At 41.6% G+C, this 21,520-nt stretch overlaps 1 protein-coding gene across 6 annotated transcripts in view; it reads right to left on the reverse strand.

Moving 5' to 3' along the window:
* The window catches only part of Vwa3b (von Willebrand factor A domain containing 3B), a 172,430-nt gene that overhangs the window by 69,166 nt on the left and 81,744 nt on the right, over positions 1 to 21,520 (reverse strand). For all 6 annotated transcript variants that reach the window (XM_063229904.1, XM_063229905.1, XM_063229906.1 and 3 more), the window contains 4 exons: positions 19,462 to 19,600; positions 18,318 to 18,449; positions 7,560 to 7,658; positions 1,280 to 1,462 (listed from right to left, as the gene is read on the reverse strand). In XM_063229904.1, the coding sequence (XP_063085974.1) occupies positions 1,280 to 1,462; positions 7,560 to 7,658; positions 18,318 to 18,449; positions 19,462 to 19,600 (553 nt within the window). The remainder of the gene's footprint in view (positions 1 to 1,279; positions 1,463 to 7,559; positions 7,659 to 18,317; positions 18,450 to 19,461; positions 19,601 to 21,520) is intronic.

The raw sequence follows: 21,520 nt of genomic DNA on the forward strand, positions 1-21,520 counted from the left end.
AAGTTACCTGGAAACTTACCTGTGACCTTTGCAGGTTAAACTTTGCCAGTGGAATTGGAGCAGTGTTTGTTTCTCCCACTACTGAGATCAGGGTCTTCCCTATATTCTGCCCTGTGCTCCACACACCAAGAAGCTTTGAAACCTTGTTGACAAAGCAGTCACTGTCCCCACCCCCAGCGACCCCAGAGCCTCGAACTCTCTGATCCTTTTGATTATCATGCAGTTCCCAAATCCACACAGTGTCCCCAGTGCAGACCGTGACTCATTCTCTGGCTTGACCTGGTTTTAAAGTCCCTCCTCAGGGTATGCAGTGAGCATGGACACGTGGACACACGCTTCTCCTGAAGGCTATTCTTTTTACTTCAAAAATTTCATTGCTTATATTTTTCACAAGCCCAGGGAGATATACTAGATTTTTGGCTTAATTTACCACTCTGCTTGAAAATTTAGAATAAATGCATTTCATCAGGATAAATTTATAATATCAGTATCTTTACATTGTAAACCTTTAAAATTTAATTTTTATTGTGAAAGGAGCAATGCTTTCAGAAACTTTGAAACAGCATGGTTGAAAGCAGGTCCACAGGACTCCCCTCTCCATGTCACAACTTTTACACACGTGTTTATGTTGACTATAGACTTAGACGGGTGTTCTTAAACTACACATCCACAGACCAAGTTTGGAGGCTCAGACAATAGAATTTCATTGACTCTCTCCCATTAGCTATTAGAATGAACTGCTTTATTTAAGGGTCACATGGTTATATAGTCTAAAAAGTCAAAAGACAACAGTCTAACATTTGAATATTTTACAAGTTTCCCAGAAATATCTCTACACAGCGATGGTTAGCAAACCGCGCCTATAGAACACTGGAATCCTTTAATTTGATCCATATTCCTAAAGTTTGACAAAATGTTGGTCATTTTGAATTGGAATGATAGTTATGTTGGGGGACATACACTTTTGTGTATGTCTGAAACTTTTTAAAATAAAATTTAAGTGAAAATGATATATATTAAGATTCCTGGACCACTGTCCTATATGTAGTACTCCAAAAGGAGACCCAAGAGTGTGCTGCTGCCCAAGGGCTGAAGCTCAGGGCGATCTTTGGGCCACACCTGAGGGACACTGGTACGTTCATTGTCCCTTTGGGCCACTGAGTCTTCTTTGGTTGCAGTTTCTCCAGCTGAGGTACCCACCGGCCCGGACCTCCACCCGGAATGCATGATGAATGAGTGAATGAACGAACACTTGCTTACCTCATCAAGGACCTCTTACCTGGAGGGCCTCTTGAGGAATGGGGTCCTTGCAACCGAATCTGTAAGAATGGAACTTTCCACCAGTCATAGAGGCAAGCTCTTTCAGGAAGTCATTAGCAAGCTCATCATTGTAATTGAAGGAGATGGTATAAACAGGGATTTTCTGAAAAGCTTTCACTTGGTTTATCACCATTTCAGGGGGCTGAAACAATAAGGAGATGGAAAAAGAGGAGAGAAAAAATAACAAAACATGAAAACCCTTAGTATGTTCCACAGTGAAATTCTGAAATAGTAACTCCTTGTACACTGGTGAACAGCTTTTTAAATGTGTTGATTCACTGTAATAAACAACCCTGCCAGTGTACTATGGCTCTCTGAGGATTCACATTTTAATGTAGAAAAAGAAGATAGAAGAAAGATTTGCTTAGTCAAATTGCTCAATCAAATGAAATGCACCTGAGCTTAGAGTCCAACATGGTTCAAATGTTTAAGGCCACTTACAGCACTGAGGTCAAAACCTCTGGGCAGAACACTAGATATCTGGATTCTACAGAGTAGAGTCCCTGGGTTCTTGACATGGCTTCCAAAGCATCTCCTCTAAAAGAATAATTGTCAGCTTCTCATATGCTACGGTCAACTTGCTGCCCGCAGAGAGTGAAGGAAGAGATGTTTATTAAAAACCCTCCCAGGTGTTGGATATTCATTTCCCCAGTTGAGCTTCACAACCATTTCATGAAGCAGTTTCAGAAGGAATGTTCCCATTCCTCTCTTTCTGTTTTACTATCAAAGCCCTATCATGGACTATCATGGTCCAGTTAATGTGCTCAATTAAGTACACACACACACACACACACACACACACACCAGCAAACTCCACCTTCTGAGAAGTTTCAGTAGCTAGGGCTGATCATGTGACCCAGTGCCGGCCAATGAGAGGTAGACAGAAGTTCCCAGTGAAGGGTCCCCATCCTCCAATAAGAAGACTAAAGACTTGCAAAAAAGGAAAGCTAATGTCCTTCCCCTTGTTTCTCCCTGGAAAATGGCACTGTCCTCCAGGACAGCAGCCTCATGGTGACCAGCAGGATGGAAGTCATGTACAAAAATGGTGGAGCAAGAAGCCTGTTTTCTGGGAGGCGTCCATGAGTAGCTGTGTAACCCAAACTAGCTACTGCTGGACATCCCTTGAAATGAAGCCTTCAGTTTTCAACCAACATTTGTGCTTCTGCCTCTTCTCCAGTAATGTGTACTTCTACCTAAGATAGAAGACTCCATTTAAACAGCCGGAAACTGAGGCTCACCCACATTAATTTTTCCAAGGTTGCTTAGCTCTTACATGGTAGGATTGGAATTCTTGCTCCATTTTTTGGTAATAGAAACAATGCTAGATGATGATTCCTTCTCTGGTGTGCACTAAAGACCATCTTGACAAGAATTAATTCTCAGAAATCATTACCTGACTTTTAGGAAAGCAGAGTTTGCCTACCATCTTCCTCACCCTCCACACTTCAGCTGGGAGAATCTGTTCTCAATTGTCCTGGTCCCTCTTTGAAGACCCAGATCTCTGGCTCCTTCAGCCAGTTCCTATCCTCTACCCATTGACCTGTCCATTGACCTTTAACCTTTCCAAAGGTATTTTTCTACCTGGGAAGAGGGGATGATGGAGGAGGGAACTCTGGACTCACCACTGGCTGGCCTTGGACACAGGGCACATTCCCTGGGGAGGTTACTGGATAAACGCTCCCCTGGGATCCGGCTTGTCTCAGCCATCACTTCCACACAGCCTCAGTCTCTCTGTCTGGCTCCAGTTCAAGTCTGTCTTTCCCCACCAGCTCTTCTCCCTGCCCATTGGCCAGTTTCTGAACCCAGCACCAAGCCAGTCTAGCCGAAAGGTCTTGCCAATGGCAAGGACCAAGCAGAGACCTCTGCTGCTGCCTCTCCTGCTTTGACTCATTTTCTCTCACTGAGTTCACATGCGAGGCCGCACTCCCTCCTCAAACCCTCTCCATAGTTCTTTGAGCCTTGTTTCTGACCAAGGACCCCTGGCCACCTCCCTTCAACCCTTGGTCTTTACCAAAGACAACCAGATTCTGTTATTTTGACAGACACTGTATCATCCACGAACAAACCCCATATACAACTGAGAAATTTGGGAAAGGAAACAAAAAGAAGGTTGACTTAGTAATAACTGTGCTGGTGCCAGGAAGCATGGGCAGCATTTCCACCTTCTGGAATATTCCTTGGTGTTACAGTGTGTATGTGTTTGCTGCTTCCTGCATTTCCAGGATGGAAGCAGCACTCAGCCCATAAAAGGTGCTCAGTAAATATCTTGAGTTGCCTTCCTGGGAACACCCACTCATTTAACCCCCAAAGCAGCCCTTGGAGGCAAAAGGACTAGCACTAAGTCCCAGGTTAGAGGACATCTGCACATCATTCAAGTGGGCAGTGCTGGGTGTGAGCTTCTAAGTCATTTCCAACATTCTAACAGCTACAAAGAGCATGAACACACAAGAGACTGCCAAGCGCGTCATTGGGAATGCCCCACCTGCACCCAGCCTCAGGAAGAGCCGAAGCAGCGTGACCTTGCAGCACTTCCTGTGGTGCCAAAGAGCTGGGAGAGGGAGTGGCGCTTCTCCATCACAGAGCAAACTCCGTCTTCCGGCCCCCCCACCCCAGGCTCCTCTAGCTGGGTTACACCCTCAGGGATGTGAAGAGTGGAATCAGACTGATGCCAACCTCTCCCCTCGCAGCCTGACTGAGCCTGGCTCTCCAAGCTCCCCTTCCAGGAAGGCCTGTGGGCTGTGGCACTCAGGCCCTGTCCAGCTCCTGTGCAACAGCAAGACAGAGAGCCTCTGAGAGTGTCCCTGTAGAGGTCACCAGCTCTCTGCAGTCCCTAGCTAAGGCCACGCAGCACAAATGTACATCCAGTGCCCTCGCCACCACAGTCAACATGGAGCAGCAAGGATGTGACACTCAGTCCTCTGCATGACCAAGAGGACACCTGCTGGTACAAGACGATCACTGTGGGCCTGCCCAGTCCCTGGCCCTCACAGACCCCATGTCAGGCAGTCTAACTGTTGTCCGGAATGGTGCAAACAGTTTCATCATGTCTATTCCCCTGATTCCCACCAGGCTGAATGCCTAACTTTGAAGAAATCCCCAAATGACCCCAGCCAAAGCTGCGCTGAGCTCCTCCCAGCAGAGCCCCATCCCCCAGGCTCAGCCACATCCTCCAACCCAAGGACGCCCATCTAATGCGGATCTGATTACATTTTAATGGAGACTGATATTTATAGAAGCTTCATTCTAAAGACTTGATTAATTTTAAAGAGTTGTATCATTTTATCCCATGGGCCTGACCATTTTCATATGCAAACAGTCAGCTGGTGTCTGTGTAACCAAATTCAGAAGGGCATCTTTGTGTATTCTTCCAGGTAGAAAATTCTGCAGGATACTCCACATCGTAGCTTTGGCCTTACACATTCAGTTTCTTCAAAGTTGATGAAAATTCAAAAGCAAATGGAGACTGACTGGTGTGCTTAATATTGTCTACACAGGACACAAATATCTGATATCTGTTTGCTTTTTTGAGAGAATCTTAGGGATAATGCATAATGAACAAATGCGTGTGTGAAAAGGCAGTTATCAATCTAAAAATTCTTAAGAGTTTATAAATTATATTTTGAATAATTTACATGTTTTTGACTCCAACTATTATCCATATGCTTGGCTCTTCTTTTTTTACATGGGACACAGATTCTCAGAGAATGTAGTGAAAGATGTTGATCTTTAGAAAAATGCATGATTTTATTTTGCACATACTCTTGGGGGATTCTGTGATGGCCTTTAGATCGTGAATCCTCAGCACACTGCTGGGAGCAGCGTCACTTGCTACATCTCCTCGGGGATTTATTTGGCAGCATCTGCCAAAATGTATCCTTCTGCCTGAATCTGCTTTACTTACACACATGCAAAATGATATATGGGTACAGTTTCTGTCACAATATTATACGTAATGGAACAAGTGGGAGCAACCTAAATGCCAATTTCTGGTAGGACTATTTAAATAAATTATGGAGTAACCCTGTGATGGGAACTATAAAAAATATATTATGGAACAACCAAGTGAAGGAAGCTATATGAAGAACTCTTCCTGAAGTGATGCAAAGCAATCTTCAAGCTGCATTATTTGATAAATACTGGTGCAGAATAATATATGAAATACACTAACATTTGTACTCTTCTTTTTTAAGATGGAATTTTGCTATGTTGTCCAGGCTGGTCTGCAATTTGTGATTCTCCTGTCTCAGCTTCCCAAGTAGCTGAGATTAAAGGTGTGCACTACTGAACCTGGATGATTTGTACTTTTTCTTTAGAAGAATAGCATCAGTTGCTTCCTAGCTGGTAAACATGAGTCAGAGGAAAATTCTTCTCTAGTTATCCTTTTATACCTTCTTTATTTGGACCCCATAAATGTATTACTGTTCAAAAATAAAATTAAATTAATTTTTAAGGTAAAAGTTTTATTCAATGTGTAAAATGGACATGACATTCCTTGAGAATGATGTCTGAACAATATTTCTCAAGATTTCCAAAGTTGTACATGATATATTAGATAAAAAAGTAGAACACAAAACTGAATTATGTGTAGTTGAAATTTCTTTTTTTTTGAAATTTATCTCTTTTTATGCATAGTGTTATTTTCTAAATTGCCCATAGTATACACAGTTTTAAAGATAAGAGTTTATTAAAAAGATGATGCTCTGTCCAGATGACTCTCAAAATGGGATCTCCAGCTTACATCTTTCCCAAACCAATTCAGCCCCCTACTTCCGGTCATCTACAGCTACTGGTGCACAAACAGCTCCCTCTGCCAGGTCCGCATGACTGCTTGCTCCTTGAAATGTAAATTTAAATCCACTGCTAACAACCATCAGAAACCAGAAAGCAGTCACCTTGACTCTTGCTCCTTCCTACTCATCCCCACTCCCACTGCCAAACTGGTCATCCTGTTGACACTACTTCTGGGAGGCCACTTCCGGTGATGACGCTACTTCCGGTGATGGGTGATTTTGAGCACGGTGTTAGCAGACCTTCACAACCTCCACTAACACAGCTCTCACTCCTCAGCCCTGACCTTCCCCCACTGCTTCTGCCTGGGCCTCTCTGGACTCAGCGCTAGCACCCTGGTCCCTAGACTGTATTGGAGTTAACTGTGTAAAGCTAATACATTCATTGCCCTAAGCACAAACCTCCCTCTGGCAGGGATGAGCCATTATCCATCCATGGCAGCCTCAGATCTCAGAACCACACAGGGAACACAAGACACACACAATAAACTGCTTCTGAATAGAAAATATAGAGAAATTGAAATTTCACTGTATGTACCACTGTACTTCTCTGGCACAAATCTAATGCCCTGGTAAAAATTCATCTGCATTGTTATTTAATCCTTGAACCTTCAGAAGCAGGATGTTTTAGAATATTTACCCTCCATCTGCATAGACAAACATCTCTACAAGGAAGAATTCAAGTTGTTGATCCTAACTCACTTTCAAGGTTAGCTCACATTGTGCTGACCTGAAAATCCTTGTATTTATTTAATGCCTGGATCACTAGTCTTTCATTCACAAAGCTTAAAAGAAGCTGAACAGACTCTCTAGAACCTTTCAAATATTTCCCAGCCAGGCTAAACAAAACAAAGAACATTTCCCTAGAAAGGCATGCTTTTCTTTAAGTGAGCACTAAGCTAAAATTAGGGATAAAACCAAGGACATTCTTCAGTGACATGTTTAGATTCTGAGCCCTTTCAAAGGAAAGAAATCTAAAACAATCTCCTCGCTTAGTTTGTAGTAAAGCACACACCAGTCTTCTGAGGAGGGCAGATGTCTCCTGGGTTGGTCTGCAGGCCTGTTCCTGTGGGTCACATTCTTTGTCACATAAATACTCCCTGGAGTTTTGGTAGACAAAGGAATTTCTCACTGTTTTTTGTCACCTTAGTTCTGGATTCTCTAGCCCAAGGAATGATCTCTCAACAGCTTCCCCCTCACCCCCTTGTACTGAGGATTGAACCCTGGAACTTAGCACAGAGCTACATCCATGGCCTGTTTTTATTTTCAGACAGGGCCTTACAAAGTCACTCGGTTGCCCAAATGGGGCTCAAATTTGCGATCCTTCTGCCTCAGCCTCTGGAGTGCTAGAATTACATCTGTGTGTCACATCTGGCTCAGCAGCTTTTGATGGTAGTTATAAAAGGTCAGCATTTAGTTTCAGAGGACTGGTGAGGCCCTCTCTTTCAGTACCTGGTCAGGTCTCCCATCTGTCAAAAGGTAGATGACCTGTGTTTCGTGATCAGCAAAAGCCATCTGCAGGGCCTGCAGTGTGTTTGTGGAGCTTCCCACCTGTTGGAAAAAACAGATGTGCAAAGATCTCACCAACAAGTAATATGTATTTGCTGCTTTTAAAAAAGGAGGAAAAGGACTTGTGAAATAAAAGTTAAAACTATACTGAGATAGTGTTTTAAAGCTAGTGATTCCAAAAAACCTAATCCCTGGGTGTGTTACCCATATCCCTATTTGGGCAGTCCACGGACTTTTAGAAGCCAGGACTGTGGATTTAACATCTCGATGACAGAGGTCTTAATGCCATTTTATCTGTGTGTGTCTAACTCAGTTACTGCTCATCCAGTTGTCAACAGAGTTTAAATATACAGCCTGAATGTACCCTGGTGGAGAGAATGTTTATTTCAAACCAGGGTTTACTCAAGACACCCAACATTCAGCAAACACAAGTGTGGTATCATTAGCAATCTAAGAGTGGACCCATGGACGTATCTAACATAACCTGAGCCCACCGAGGTTCTGGCGAAATAAACATTTCAAGTACATTCACATGTCAGTTAGGTGTCTTATGAATGTAGGGTAGGAAGTGAGAGACCCTAAATGTCCTACTTTACATATGACAGGAATCAACAAACACATAGAACTGACACTCCATATTTGTGGGTTCCGTATCTACAGATTAAACAACCCTGGGTTGAAAATACTTGGCAAAAAATCACATCTGCACTGGCATCTGCACTGGCATACACAGACTTATTTTCCTTGTCATTATTCCCTCAACAAATACAGTGTAGCAATCTTTTACATAATGTTTTTACATAGCATTCATATTCTACTGGTATATTAAGCCTTTTAGCGGTGGAATAGGTGTGGGTTGTACACAAATATTATGGCATTTTCTCCACGAGACTGCAGCATCTACAGCTTAGGGATCAGCAGGGGCTCCTGGAACCAATACTAAAGGAAACCATGCCAGTCAAAATCAGAATCAATCAAGAGGAATCAGTTATGGCTTGTTCTCTCACCTCCACAACACAGTAATCATGACACCACCCAACTCTTCATTTAAAAAAAGATCAGGTATCAATATACACATTGTATGTCAAGGGAAAATAACAATAGACTTTTAGCAAACTCTCCAATCATACAATTATAAACTAGAAAGTCTCTTGAATACTTTATCAATACAGAAATAGATTTTCAGATAAATGTAAATTCACTGGAATATACTTCCCTTAATATGCAAAAGTAATCCTTACCAAGACACTATGTGTTACCTCAATAGGACTGAGATTTCCAAAAGCCTTTTAAGTCTTTGCCCTCAGATCTGGTATCTCAGCCCAGATTCAGTTGTAAGCAAGAAAAACCAACAGTGGTTGACTTCCAGCAGAAAGCAGTGTATAGAAGGGTCCTTGGATTGGCTCACAGCACTACCAAGCTGCAAGAGAATGTTGGTTGGGACCTCACACCAGGAAGGATGTCCCCAGTCCTGCTGCAGACCTGCCTGATGCAGGTACCTCCACAGCTCTGCTCTGAGCACCGGATATTGCTGGTTGCCTTGGCAACATGGGGAGTGTCAGACATGAGAGGGGCCAGCAGCCCTTTGCCTCCAGCATCCAGGAGCCATCACTGCCACAGTTCTCCCTATCACCCAGTGTCATGCTCACTTCAAAGACCAGGAGGTGAATCTGATTGGCGCTGCCTGTATCACATGACTCACAGCCTCTCTGAATTTCCATAGGGTAAACAAGCTCTGCCTGCCATGCCAAGAATTAGGATGAGAAGGGAGAGAGTAACGATCAGCACATACCCAAGCCCTACCTGAGATGTCTCATCTCCAAACTCTCTGTCCCCATAGATGTGTTCTTCATCAACAGCTTCTCTTCACGGAACTGGGTGTATAACTCAGTGGTGGAGCACTTGCCTAGCACGCACAAGGTCCTGGGCCCATCCCCAGGACCATGAAAACCACATTTCTCAGACCTAGACACGAGTAGGGCATTCTGTGTCCTGACCCACCGAGTGCACTCACCCAGGTCTCCTCCATGTGGCTTTCCTTCCTTCCAGTTCAGGTATTCAGTAAACACCCATATCCCACATGCTAGGCATTTTGCTCTGTCTGAAATATGACTTAGGAAAGCAGACCAAACTCTGTGTTTTCAGTGGGGGAGTCACAGGACACTGTTAGAAGGCTGGAACGCACTGTGCGAAAGCTGCCACCCAGCGTGCCTAGCAAAGAGCATCCCTGGCTTCAGCTGAGTGGGTAAAGACATCTCATGGTGGAGATGGCTGGGAAGACCAGGAAGGCTGAGCAGGACGGGTAGATGGACATAGAGAGGGTGACGGGTGGTGTTCACAGTGCAGAAAGGAATTCTACACTTGGAGCCCATAGGATGAGGGAAAGTGGCAGTGTGATGGTGGGGCTGAAAACCATAAAAACATCTACCCCGCTCTGAGCTAAGTGCTTACATTCCCTGCATGTTTACTCTGCAGTGTAAGGAGGCACGGCCTCAGAAACTTCAGTTTCCACGTCCCCAGAAGGTCACCCAGCAACAGGCAGGCTTCCACCCTGAGGATAACACCAATGGAATTTTGTGGGAGCTCCAGCAGCATGAGACTGGGAAACCTAAATTGTCACAGGAATGAAAGCCACAATTGTGAACCTAATCACAGCAACTCGTTGCTAAATGACAAGATTCAAGTGGGATTAAAGCGTCTTCTGACATAACAATTAAAATGTCAAAGATGCCATAAAAAAGTCACTCATCATACCGAGAACCAGAAATACCACTTTTGGATGAGAAATGAAACCAACCAGTGCCAATCACAGAAGAGTCTCAGAGATCTCTGGGAGAATAAAGAAGATCCGATACCTGACCAGGAAAGTCTCACAAAAGAGAGGGTAAAAAATGAGGAGCTTTAAAAGTATTTAAGAAAGGTTAGTTTAATAGTTCTCAACTTTAGTGAAAGATACAAAAGCTAGCTTCAAAAGCTGAGAAAAAATACAAATAGGGATAAACCAAAGAAATTCACACCAAACACATCATATTTAAACTTCTGAAAACTAAAGGCAAAGACAAATCCTAAAAATGGACAAAGAGAAATAACATCATGGTCCCTATAAAAGATCACCAAGGTTCAAGTGCTGAAAGAAATGAAAAGCCAGACAGGAATCATGTGCCTGGGGAAAACATCCTCCCAGACATAGGAGGGCCGAAAAAGGAAAACTATGAGAAACTATTATTAGGAAACCTGCCCTTAAAAACAGTGATTAACAGAAGCTCTACAAATAGAAAACAAGAATAAAATAAAGATTGGACTCTGAGGAAGGAAATCAAGAAAATGGACTGGGTACAGGTGGGCTAAGCACAGTAGACAATCTTTAACTTCCTGAGTTTCCTACATCGTGTTTCATGATTGATGTAAAAGTGTAACATAATCTAATACCATCTATAATAAACACCAGGGACATACTTTAAACAGTGAGAGTAAAGGAACCTACACAGAAATAAGATCTGCACACTGAATTAAGGGAAAAATATCAATATTGACACATTGTGATAAGTTAGTCCTCTTTGTGTCTTTATAGGGTGCAATCAAAAATACTGGGTGCCACCCAACAGAAAAGCAGGCTTGTGAAAACATGACGGTGTTCTCATCTACCTGTTCACCAGATCAGACATTATACAACTTCTGGCTCTTTTCCAAAGTAAAAATGATCATGAAAGGTAAATATTTGAATCATTCAGGACACTGAGGCTGCCATGATAGTACAGCAAAAGATATGAGAGACGATTTCCAGAACTGCTTCAGAAGGTGGCCAGAATGATGAGATACAGATGGTTTAAAAATGGTGGGGGTGGAGGGGGATTAGTGACAATGTGTCTTTTTCTGTAATAACTTTAAAATTTAAACATGAATCCTTTTTTTTTGAGCATCCCTTATAGGCAAGTTGACAGAGAAAGAATGAAAGGATATAGCAAGCAAACACGTATCTTTGGGAAGCAAGAGTGACTATATTAAAATCACATATAATAGATTTTAAGGCACTGCTAGGGACAAAAAGACATTACACGATGGCACAAGGTTTAGTCCACCAAGAAGATAACAATCCTAAGAATGTATGCACCAAACGATAGAGCTTCAAAATCAATGGAGCAAAATCTGATACATGTAAAGAGAAAAATAGATAAATCAATAATTATGGTTGAGCACATCAATATCCCACTCTTAATGGTTGACAAAACAGAAAACATAGGGAAGAAGTGAAAAAATGCAATCAACTAGCCAGAGCTAATTATCACTCAGAATATTCTGCTCAACAACTGAATGCACATTATTTTTTTCAAAAAATTAGCACTTACATAAATAGATCATACGTTGAATCACACAGAACGAGTTAGAAAATACACAAAGTTAAAATCATATAGACAATATCTAGTAGTAGGTCACAAAAATTACCAAACAGTTGTAAATTAAAGAACATGCTTTAAATAACCCAGGCTCAAAAAGAAATGCTACTGATCGCTAGGCTTGGATGTAGCTCAATGGTAAAAACTTAGCCTTAGCATGGAAGAGGCCCTGGGTTCAATTCCCAGCAGAGAGAGAAAAGGAGAGGGAGAGGCAGAGAGAAATCAGAAAGAAATAAAATATTAAGTGGAACTAACTGAAAATTAAACAAAACTTAGCCAATTGTGAAATGGAGCTACCAGTCATAATAGGGAAATTTGTGGCACTAAAAGTTTATGTTAGGAAAAAGGAAGTCTCTCAAAATATTATTCTGTGGCTGGAGATTTAGCTCAGCAACATAAGCACCTGCCTGGCAAGTACAAGGCCATGAGTTCGATTCCCAGTACCAAAAAAAAAAAAAAATACTATTCTATTTCTAACCTAAGCAAATGAAAGCAAAATATATTCAAAGCAAGCAGAAGTAAGTAAATAAAGATGAGTGGAAATCAACAAAATACAAAAAGCAAAATGGAGAAGCTTAATGACACAAAAGACTTGTTTAAAAAAAAATCAGTAAAATCCAGAACTTCTAGCAAAATTTACAAGATAAAGAGAGGACACATATGGCCAACATCAGGGATATCACACCACCTTTTGGTATTACTGAGAGATAATAAGAGAATATCCTGAGAAACTTTATGCTTTCAAATTTGACAGTGTAGAAGAAATGAAACAGCTTCTCAAAAGCCACAAATGATTGAAATTCCATCAAGAAAAAAATAGATAATCTGATATTTCTATAACTATTACAGAAATCAAAAAACTCCCTGAAAAGAAATGTCCAGGCTCATATAGCTTCATTGAAGAATTTTATGAAAAATTCAAAGAATTAATACAAATTTTATGCAGTCTACTCCAAACGAAGAGTACTTTTCAACTTACTTTATAGAGCCCCTGCTTCCCTGATATCCAAACCAAAGACAGCGCGCGCACGCGTGCACACACACACACACACACACACACACACACTAAACCAACATTATCTCATAAACTTAGACACAAAAATTTGCAATAATATCTCAGCAATTTTAATCCAGCAATACATAAAATTAGCAATATACCATGACCAAGTAAGATTTGTTTATGCATGCAGAGCAGGTAAATTAATCAATATAATACACTACATCAACAGTCTTCTTAATGAAGAAAAATCGTACAAGAATGTCAACTTATACCAAAAAGGATTTGACTAAATTCAACCACCATTCAATATAAAAACTCAGGACATAAGCATACAATGGAAATTTTTCGGTCTCATAAAGAGCATGTTCAGAAAATCTGTAATTAATATCACATTAATGATATTAATGATAGTGATCAAAGATTGAGTTCTCCCCCTTTATGACTGGGAAAAAGGTAAGTGTGTCTGCTCTCATGATACCCAGTACAGTAATGGAAGTTCTAGCCACAGAAATAAAGCAAAAAAATAAAACTCAAAGAAATTAAGAAAAATCTCTCTCTCTTTCTCCTGTCTATCTCTATCATCTTTATCTCTCTCTATCTGCATCATTATCTCATCTCTATCCTTGGAGACTACTTGATCCCACTTAGAAAATCCCAGAAAAGGTATCAAATCAAGAACAAAAAAATCCCCAAACAAAAACACCACTCTCAGAATACATAAGTCTAGTAAGAGTGAAAGATACAAGATCGACACACAAAATTCAGCTGCATTTCTATATACCAACAATGAACAAGGGGAGACCAAAATTAGAAAAATTAATTACATTTTCAGTTGCTGTAAAGAAAATGGGGTAATTCACACACGCTTGCTCAAACATGTTCAAGCTGTGTATGCTAAAATTACAAAATGCTGATGAAAGAAATGAAGGAATCCTACATACTTGGAAAGACATACTGTATGCATTGATTGGAAGGATCAATATGAATATGTCAATCCTTCCTAATTGAATGAGTAAGTTTAATGCAATTAACACCAGTAAAGTATATTACAGATGCGCAGAAGCTTGTTTCAAAATCTTATATTGAAAATATAGTTCCCACAATAACAAGGACAATTCTGAAAAAGAAACGTGAAGTAGTACATTACAGGGAGGGGTGATATTTCCAGATCTTAAACTTGCTATACATTCACAGTTATCAGAAGGTATAGTCCTACTAGAGGTATAAACACATCTAATAATAGAACGAGACATTACCTGGACAGAGACCCACAGGCCCACCTGACAAAGGAGCGGAAGTAACTCAGTGGAGGAGGAACTCAGTAGCTGAACGCCCAGTCCCAAAAAAGGCCTCGACCTAAATCTCACATCTTATACAAACATTAATTCAAAATAGGCCACAGATTTCATCAAATCAAAACATTCTAGAAAAAAGCACAGGATAAAAGTCTTTACGATCAAGGACTAGGAAGAATCTTTAGCTTGAAGTAGATAAAAAGAGTTATAAAGTAGATCAAAACTCATGGGACACTGAAACAGTGGAGGAAGGACATATCACCTTAAATTCTTGGATCAAAAAGAAAGAGGTCTCACTTAAAAAGCAAGCCAAGTGGAGGGAGGGGAATAAGGAAGGCAAGACAGAAATCCACGAAACTGAAAACATTTTTTAAAAATTGGAGTCAATAAAACTAAAAGCAGATTCTTTGGGAAAAAAACAAGTGAACATAAAATCAGAAGGGGAAATATAGCTACCACCACCTCCACCCTAGGACTGCTATAAACTCCTCAAACAGACAAGAAAAAAAAGAGACAAAAATGATCGGTATGGCAAATGAATAAAGAAACATTACTGTAGACTTTACAAAGATGAACACAATGACGAGGCATGTGATAAACGATAATACCGTATTATGAACTATGCTCTAAAATCAGCATCTGGTAAACAGTGGACCACTTCCATCTTTAAAAACGAGTAAAGCTAACTCAGACTGATGCAAATAACCTTGATACTCATGTTTGTTAAACAAGTTGAACTCACATTTTAAAATCTTCCACCAAAAAAAATCAAGGCCCAGATGGTTTCATTGGTAAATTCTACCAATCAGTTAAAAAACAAAGCAAAACGCCACCTCCATACAATGTCTTCCAGAAAAAAGGAAGAATGAATGTCCCATTTTATGAGGCCAGCATTCTTTGAAACCAAAATCAGATGACACATTCCAAGAAAAGAAATCTACAGATCAGCATTTCTCATGAACATAGACACAAAAGTCCTCAACAAGACATTTTGGTAAATTTAATGCAAAATATGTAAAATATATAAAGCACCATGAGCAAGGATAGCTTATCTCAAGAATGCAAGGTCCAGTCAGTGTTCCAAAATAAAGAAACCAATGTAATTCACCAAATTCACTGACTATATGGATTAGCTCAATCGATACGGAAAGAACATTTGACAAAATTCAATACTCACAATGCTAACAATTCTCAGCAAACCAAGGATAGAAAAGAGCTTGATAACACACATCTATAATACACACACACACACACACACACACACACACAAATAAAAAACACAGGCACACACAAAAAAACACAAGCCCTCTAGTTAGCAAAGTAATCAATGGTAAAAGATTCAGGGCTTTCCCTCTAAAATTAGGAGCAAAGCAAGGGGCCCCCTCCTGCTCCCTTCAGTATCACACAGCGTATCCTAGCCAGTGTGCTGGGGGAAAAGACATCAAGGCTGTAAAAGCTGAACGAGAAACAATAAAATCAGCTCTATTCATTGACAGCACCTTTGAAAATCCCAAGTAACCTATGACAAAGCTCCTGAACTGAGTAAGTGGATTTACTAAGGCTAAAAAATACAAAGTCAACGTACAAAAAAATTATAGTGAAATTTAAAATTTAAATATATGAATGAATTAAGCAAAGGAGGAAAAGGGAAACCTTTACAGAAGAAAATAGAAAATCACTATGAGCTTAGTCTCATCACTGGGATGGAATACCCAGCAGCCACAGTTTGTGATGGCTACAGGATTCAGGCCACAGCCAGCTGGCTCTACACAGAATGGCGGGAGGGTCTGGCGGAGGAGAACTGCTCACCTCATCAAGGTACCGGAAGCAGAGAATGAAGGGAAGAGCTGGGGAGAGAGATAAACCCTTCCCGGCCAGGCTCCCTGGGACTCACCTCATGGAGGGAGGAATACACCGGTGACCCCAGCACCTTCCATGCACAGGGGAATTTGAGGTGGGGCTCTTGTTAGATTTAAATCATAGCACCCACTATTTGGGCTAAGTTGAAAGATGATGGAAGAGTTGGGGGAAAGCCGGACTGAGAGAACCCAGGGAACATGATCAGGACTTGGCGACTCTCTTGCGTCAGCTTCCCCAGCACCCTCTGCTCAGACCCCCTGTCCACACCCAGCTGGCACCGCCCCAGGAGCCCTTCCGGCCTGGAGAAGGCGCCACACCCTGCTCCTGGCACCGGCAGGAACCAGTGCAGAAGGCTCTGCATGGTGTTGGGAATGTAATTAGTTGATTACTGCACCACACTTGCCAAAGAGTAGCAGGAGAATTTGGTCTTAGTGTTGTTTTAATTTCTTTCTATTAACAAATGAAATCATCTGTGTTAATGGTGCCTTGATGTACAAGCAAACATTGGGAAATGATTGCACCAATCTGATGAACACAGTCCTATGTATGCTGTCTCCGTGTGTGTGTGAACATTCAGAGTTTACTAGCAATTTTCAAATACACAACAGATTATTATTACTGCCACTGTGCTGGGGGATGGATCTCCAGGGCCCGTTCTTCCTCATCCTACTCCCACTCTTTCAGCAGTCTTTATTTATATATATAAAACGTTTTAATTGACGGTCATCTTGAGGATGAATTTTGGTTTTAATTCTTACTAGTATACGTGTAAAGCACAGTGATTGTGTTCACTGTGGGAATTGCTTCATGTTTAGACACACTCCGATTCTTTTCTTCCCCTTTCTCTCCACCCCCATCTTAAAGCACTTTTTCCTTTTTTGCCACCATTATATGTATTCATTTTCAAGTTTTTTATAAGTTAATTATCACAAACAGATTAGCAGTTAGACTAACACACAAAACACATAAAACAACCATACTAAATTAAGGTGCACTTCTAGGTGCATTGTCCATTATGGGTCACAATAACTTTTTTTCTTTCTTTTTTTCCTATTGTTTGTCCTTTATTTTGCACCTTATCTATATACTGAGTTTCTCATATAAGAGGAATTATATGATATTTAAGTTTGTGTGTCTGATACACTTTACTTAATATTATGGTCTCAAGGTTCACCCATTTTCCTACAAATGGCTCAAGTTTATCCTTCTTTATGGCACAGCAGCACTCCACTGTACATAAGCATCACATTTCCTTTACCCATTCATCAGATGATATACATCTAGGTTGCTTCTAAAGTTTAGCTACGGCAAACCGTGCAGTAGTATGATGTCTTTAACCCTTTCAGGGAAGATACCTAGACAGGGACCAACTGGGTCAAGTAGAATTTGTAGCTTCAATGTTTTGAGTTATCTCCACACTGATTTCCACAGTGGTTGCACCTGTCTACACTCCCCCCAACAATGAAGAAGTCTTCATTTTTCCCATGGCCTCTCCAGCATTTGCTATTGTTTGATTTCTTGATGAGGGCCATCCTTTCCGAGTGTTGTTTTACTTTGCATCTCTCAAATGACCGGCGATGCTGGTCATGTGTTTATTGGGGCACATGTTAGATTTAAATCAGAGCACCCACTATTGGGTGAAATGTCTGTATATTTCAGGTCCATGGAGTAAACTTCCCGAGGGTGAGGTAGTCCTGAAACCAACACCCCTTAGATACTGTGCTGAAGGACAGAGATTTATCTAAATTAGGACACTGACTCCTTACATTAGTTTCTGTTGTTATTGTTGTTGTTGTTTGTTTGTTTTGAGGCAGGGTTTCACTATGGAGTTCAGGCTGGCCTTCAACTCACTATGTAGCCAGGACTGCAGACCTGGCTTGCTGCTCAACACTGCACAAACAGGAAATGCCTTGGGCTGCATATAAAATATACAACATAGCTAATGTGCGTAAGGAACAAAATTTCCTTTTAACATATTTCACATTGCAGCTTAGGGGTGTGCGAGCCAGGGTTGCAGTTGGACACGGTGGCGTGTGACAATAACGCTGCCCTTGGATCTCAGCACATTCCTTAAAATTTCCATCCTGTGAGTGACTTCAGCGCCCAGGTGAAAACGCTCAGGCTGCCTTGCCCAGTTCAGTCTCCACTTTACCTTAATCTCTCTAATCCAGGACGCAGCCTGTTCCAAATTATCTTCATTAATTTCAGCAAGCTTGTTCCGCCAAGCAACTGCCTGGCTGTCAAATGTCACGAAATTGAATTTGCTTTTATATTTCAGCTGTTCCTGTAAGAGACGGTTATTATTTAACCATAAAACCACTCGAATGTAAGAAAAGCTCAGGACAGCTCACAGCTTGATGCCTCCTAATCGCCAGGATATCTACTCGTGGGGTTAGAAACTAAGAATTACGTTCAGTGGCAAAAATAATTTCTAGTACAGAAGGCATTTAAATAAAATTTATACCAGTTCGGATGGAAGACATTTACAAATGCATATAGGAATGTACAAATATCCATCAGATATGTCACATAATGTATAAATTATATGTAAGGTGACATTAAATGCTGATTTTAATGCTGATATTAATGGTGTTCTGGATAAACACACTGAATACAATATGCCAAAGGAACAGAAATCCACAATATCATCATTTTGGTCACCAGCTTCTTGGAGAGGCAGTTATTTGGTTAAAGACCTACTCACTTGCCCCCCACTACTCCACATTTCTCTGGTAGAGGTTTATCAGATTAAAAGCTGCATTTTGTATTTCTCATGCATTTCCCACTCTGCTTTCTGTGGCTGACACAGCAATCCAACAGGTGCACGGCAGGACCTGGACACCCACTTAGAGGGGTTCAGGTCCTACCGCTCAGGGGCAGCGCAGTCAACTAAGAACCCAGAGCTTCTGCTCATCCATCCAGACTCCTCTGGGGCCGGTATACACAGCAGTCCAGACAAACACTGCCAGATAAAATGCAAATGCTGAGGTAATAAATATCTGGGAAACTATGGAGGCTTCTGTACACCAGGTTTCAGAGCAATGACTGTAAACGCCCCCTTGAAAGCCCATGTGTGACAGAAAGGACTGAACGGGGAATAGATCTGCTTACAAGAGAACTGATGGTTTGCTAACTGGCAAATGGGAGCTTTTCCTGAATTAGTTTCTTGTGGAATTTTTTTTTTTTAGTGCAAAACATCCCTGTCCACTGTTCATAACTATTATATTCAATGCTTTCCGGGGTTGCATTCACCACACACAGACCCTGAGCGCACAATGCTGACAGCTCCATCCGACCTGCATAAACCCAATGATCTTGTCCTTCACCACGTCAAGCTTGCTCTTCATCGAGTGAGATGTGTCGATGAGGACGTAGACACACTCTTCCTGCACTTTCCCAAAGAGGACCCGGCTCCCATCCTGCAGCCACTTAATCCTAGGGAGGAAGAGGTTTCAAAGTGAATGGTTAGTGCCATGGCCACAGATCATCTTCCTAGAGCTTAACACAGCATCTGCAAAGGGCAGAGCTGCTATGTATTGTTCATATCCCACTTTCAGTGAGTGGATCGTTCGTATCCCACCTCCAGTGAGTGGACTTTGAGGTCTTCTGTAGAAAACCCTGCCCTTGAGCTGGCCTCCTTATCAGCACCTTCATGCCTGTCATCAATCTGCGGGAAGTCTAAGTTAATCTATAGGACAGAAAAGTAAACCCAGGGTGGGTGCCAAAGCTAAAAGTATGTTGCTTCCAGTCATTTGCTCTGTGGAGGTCCTCAGCTATGGTTCCCCCCACTATTTGCTCCTCTACTCCTGCTGAGTAGGGTCAAGTAGTGACAGCAGCACATTCTGGAAGCTCCTGTGGAGCTTGTGGACTGGATCAAGCAACGCCAAGGCTAGTGACAAGCCAGTGCCAGGTGCTGTGCACGTGGGACTTTTCTGCAGCCCATGCTCAGGCGACCATGCTCAGGATGTCAAGGAAATGTTCAGCTGCAAGGGAAGCTGCGGGAGCGGACAGAGAAAATATCTGAAATAGAGATCAGGGTTCAGCAAGACCTAGCCAGCTAGAATTTATAGGGCAAGCAGCTGAAGAGGTGGGTACTGCACACAAGGGTAAATACAGAGAGGAGAGACAAAGAGGAGGAGGAGAAAGGAGACAACAGCGGAGGGGAGAGGAGAGAAAGGGAGGAGAGGGGAGAAGAGAAGAGAATGGAGATAAAGTGAGAGCGGAGGAGGAGAAGGAGAGAGAACCTGCTCCAGAAATCTGAGGAAAGGGGCCGCGAGATTCGGCCAAGTGACGACCGAGGCGTGCTGTCACAGAGACTCCTGAAGGCGAGGAACAAATAATCAAAAAGGAGGAAGTGAATCGATTCTTCTGAGACTGCAAAGGCTGGGAACAGCTTCTCTCCCAGCAGAGTTGGGGACACTGCTTAAAACACAGGGATGAAACGAAATCCCAACAAATGCAGGGCTTTAGCAGTGGATCAAATGAGCCCTAGCAGGAAGGCTGCCCTTGACCCATGCCAGCATGACCTGAAAGCAAGACTTAGAGAGTCAGCTTGATTCCGGGTGACCTCACTGAGACACACAACATAAAATAGGCGAGGTCTGGTGCCTAACAATGTAAAATTCAGTTTGGGGGCATCCAATAAAAACCAGCAGGCCTGCAAAGAAGCAAGAAAACATGGTTCAAAATTAGAAGAGAAATTGAGCGATACAAAATAAACCCCAACAACATGGATGATGGAATTAGCAGAAAAGGATGTTTCTATTACAGTGATCACAAATATAATTCACACACCCAAGATGGAAAATGAGAGAAATGAAAGATGCAAAAAAAGACTCAAATCAAACTCCCACGAATATACAGTATTGGAAATGAAAAATATATAGTGTTAGCAGTAAATTAGAAGAAAAAACTGGGGAAATGTTTAAAAAGACATAGCAATGGGAAATAATACAAAATGAAACAGAGAGGAAAGACTAACAAATTCAAGTGACTGAACAGCTGGCGGAAGCATACCCAGGAGCCTAAGAGATGATTAATCAGAGTCCGCGAAGCAGGAAGGAGGAAACAAAAGACATTTGGAAAAATACAGTCAGTATGTTGCTAATTTTCACTGCAGCAACGTATCTACAAATAGAAGGTCAAAGGACCAAACACGAAAAGAAAAAAGATGAAGAAAACCATCCCAAGGTACATCATAAACTTGATGAAATCCAGCGATAAAAGGAAAAAATCTTAAAAGCAAGCACACACAGAAAAGTACACATTGCATGTAGAGGAACAAACCTAAGAATAACAAGAGCCTTTTAACCATAAATCATGCAAACCCAGCCAGAGGACAGAGAGAAGAGAGTT

The sequence above is a fragment of the Cavia porcellus genome, unplaced genomic scaffold (assembly GCF_034190915.1).
Source record: "Cavia porcellus strain 051 isolate PalLab524CR breed Dunkin Hartley unplaced genomic scaffold, mCavPor4.1 scaffold_18, whole genome shotgun sequence".
In the NCBI taxonomy this organism is placed as follows: domain Eukaryota; kingdom Metazoa; phylum Chordata; class Mammalia; order Rodentia; family Caviidae; genus Cavia; species Cavia porcellus.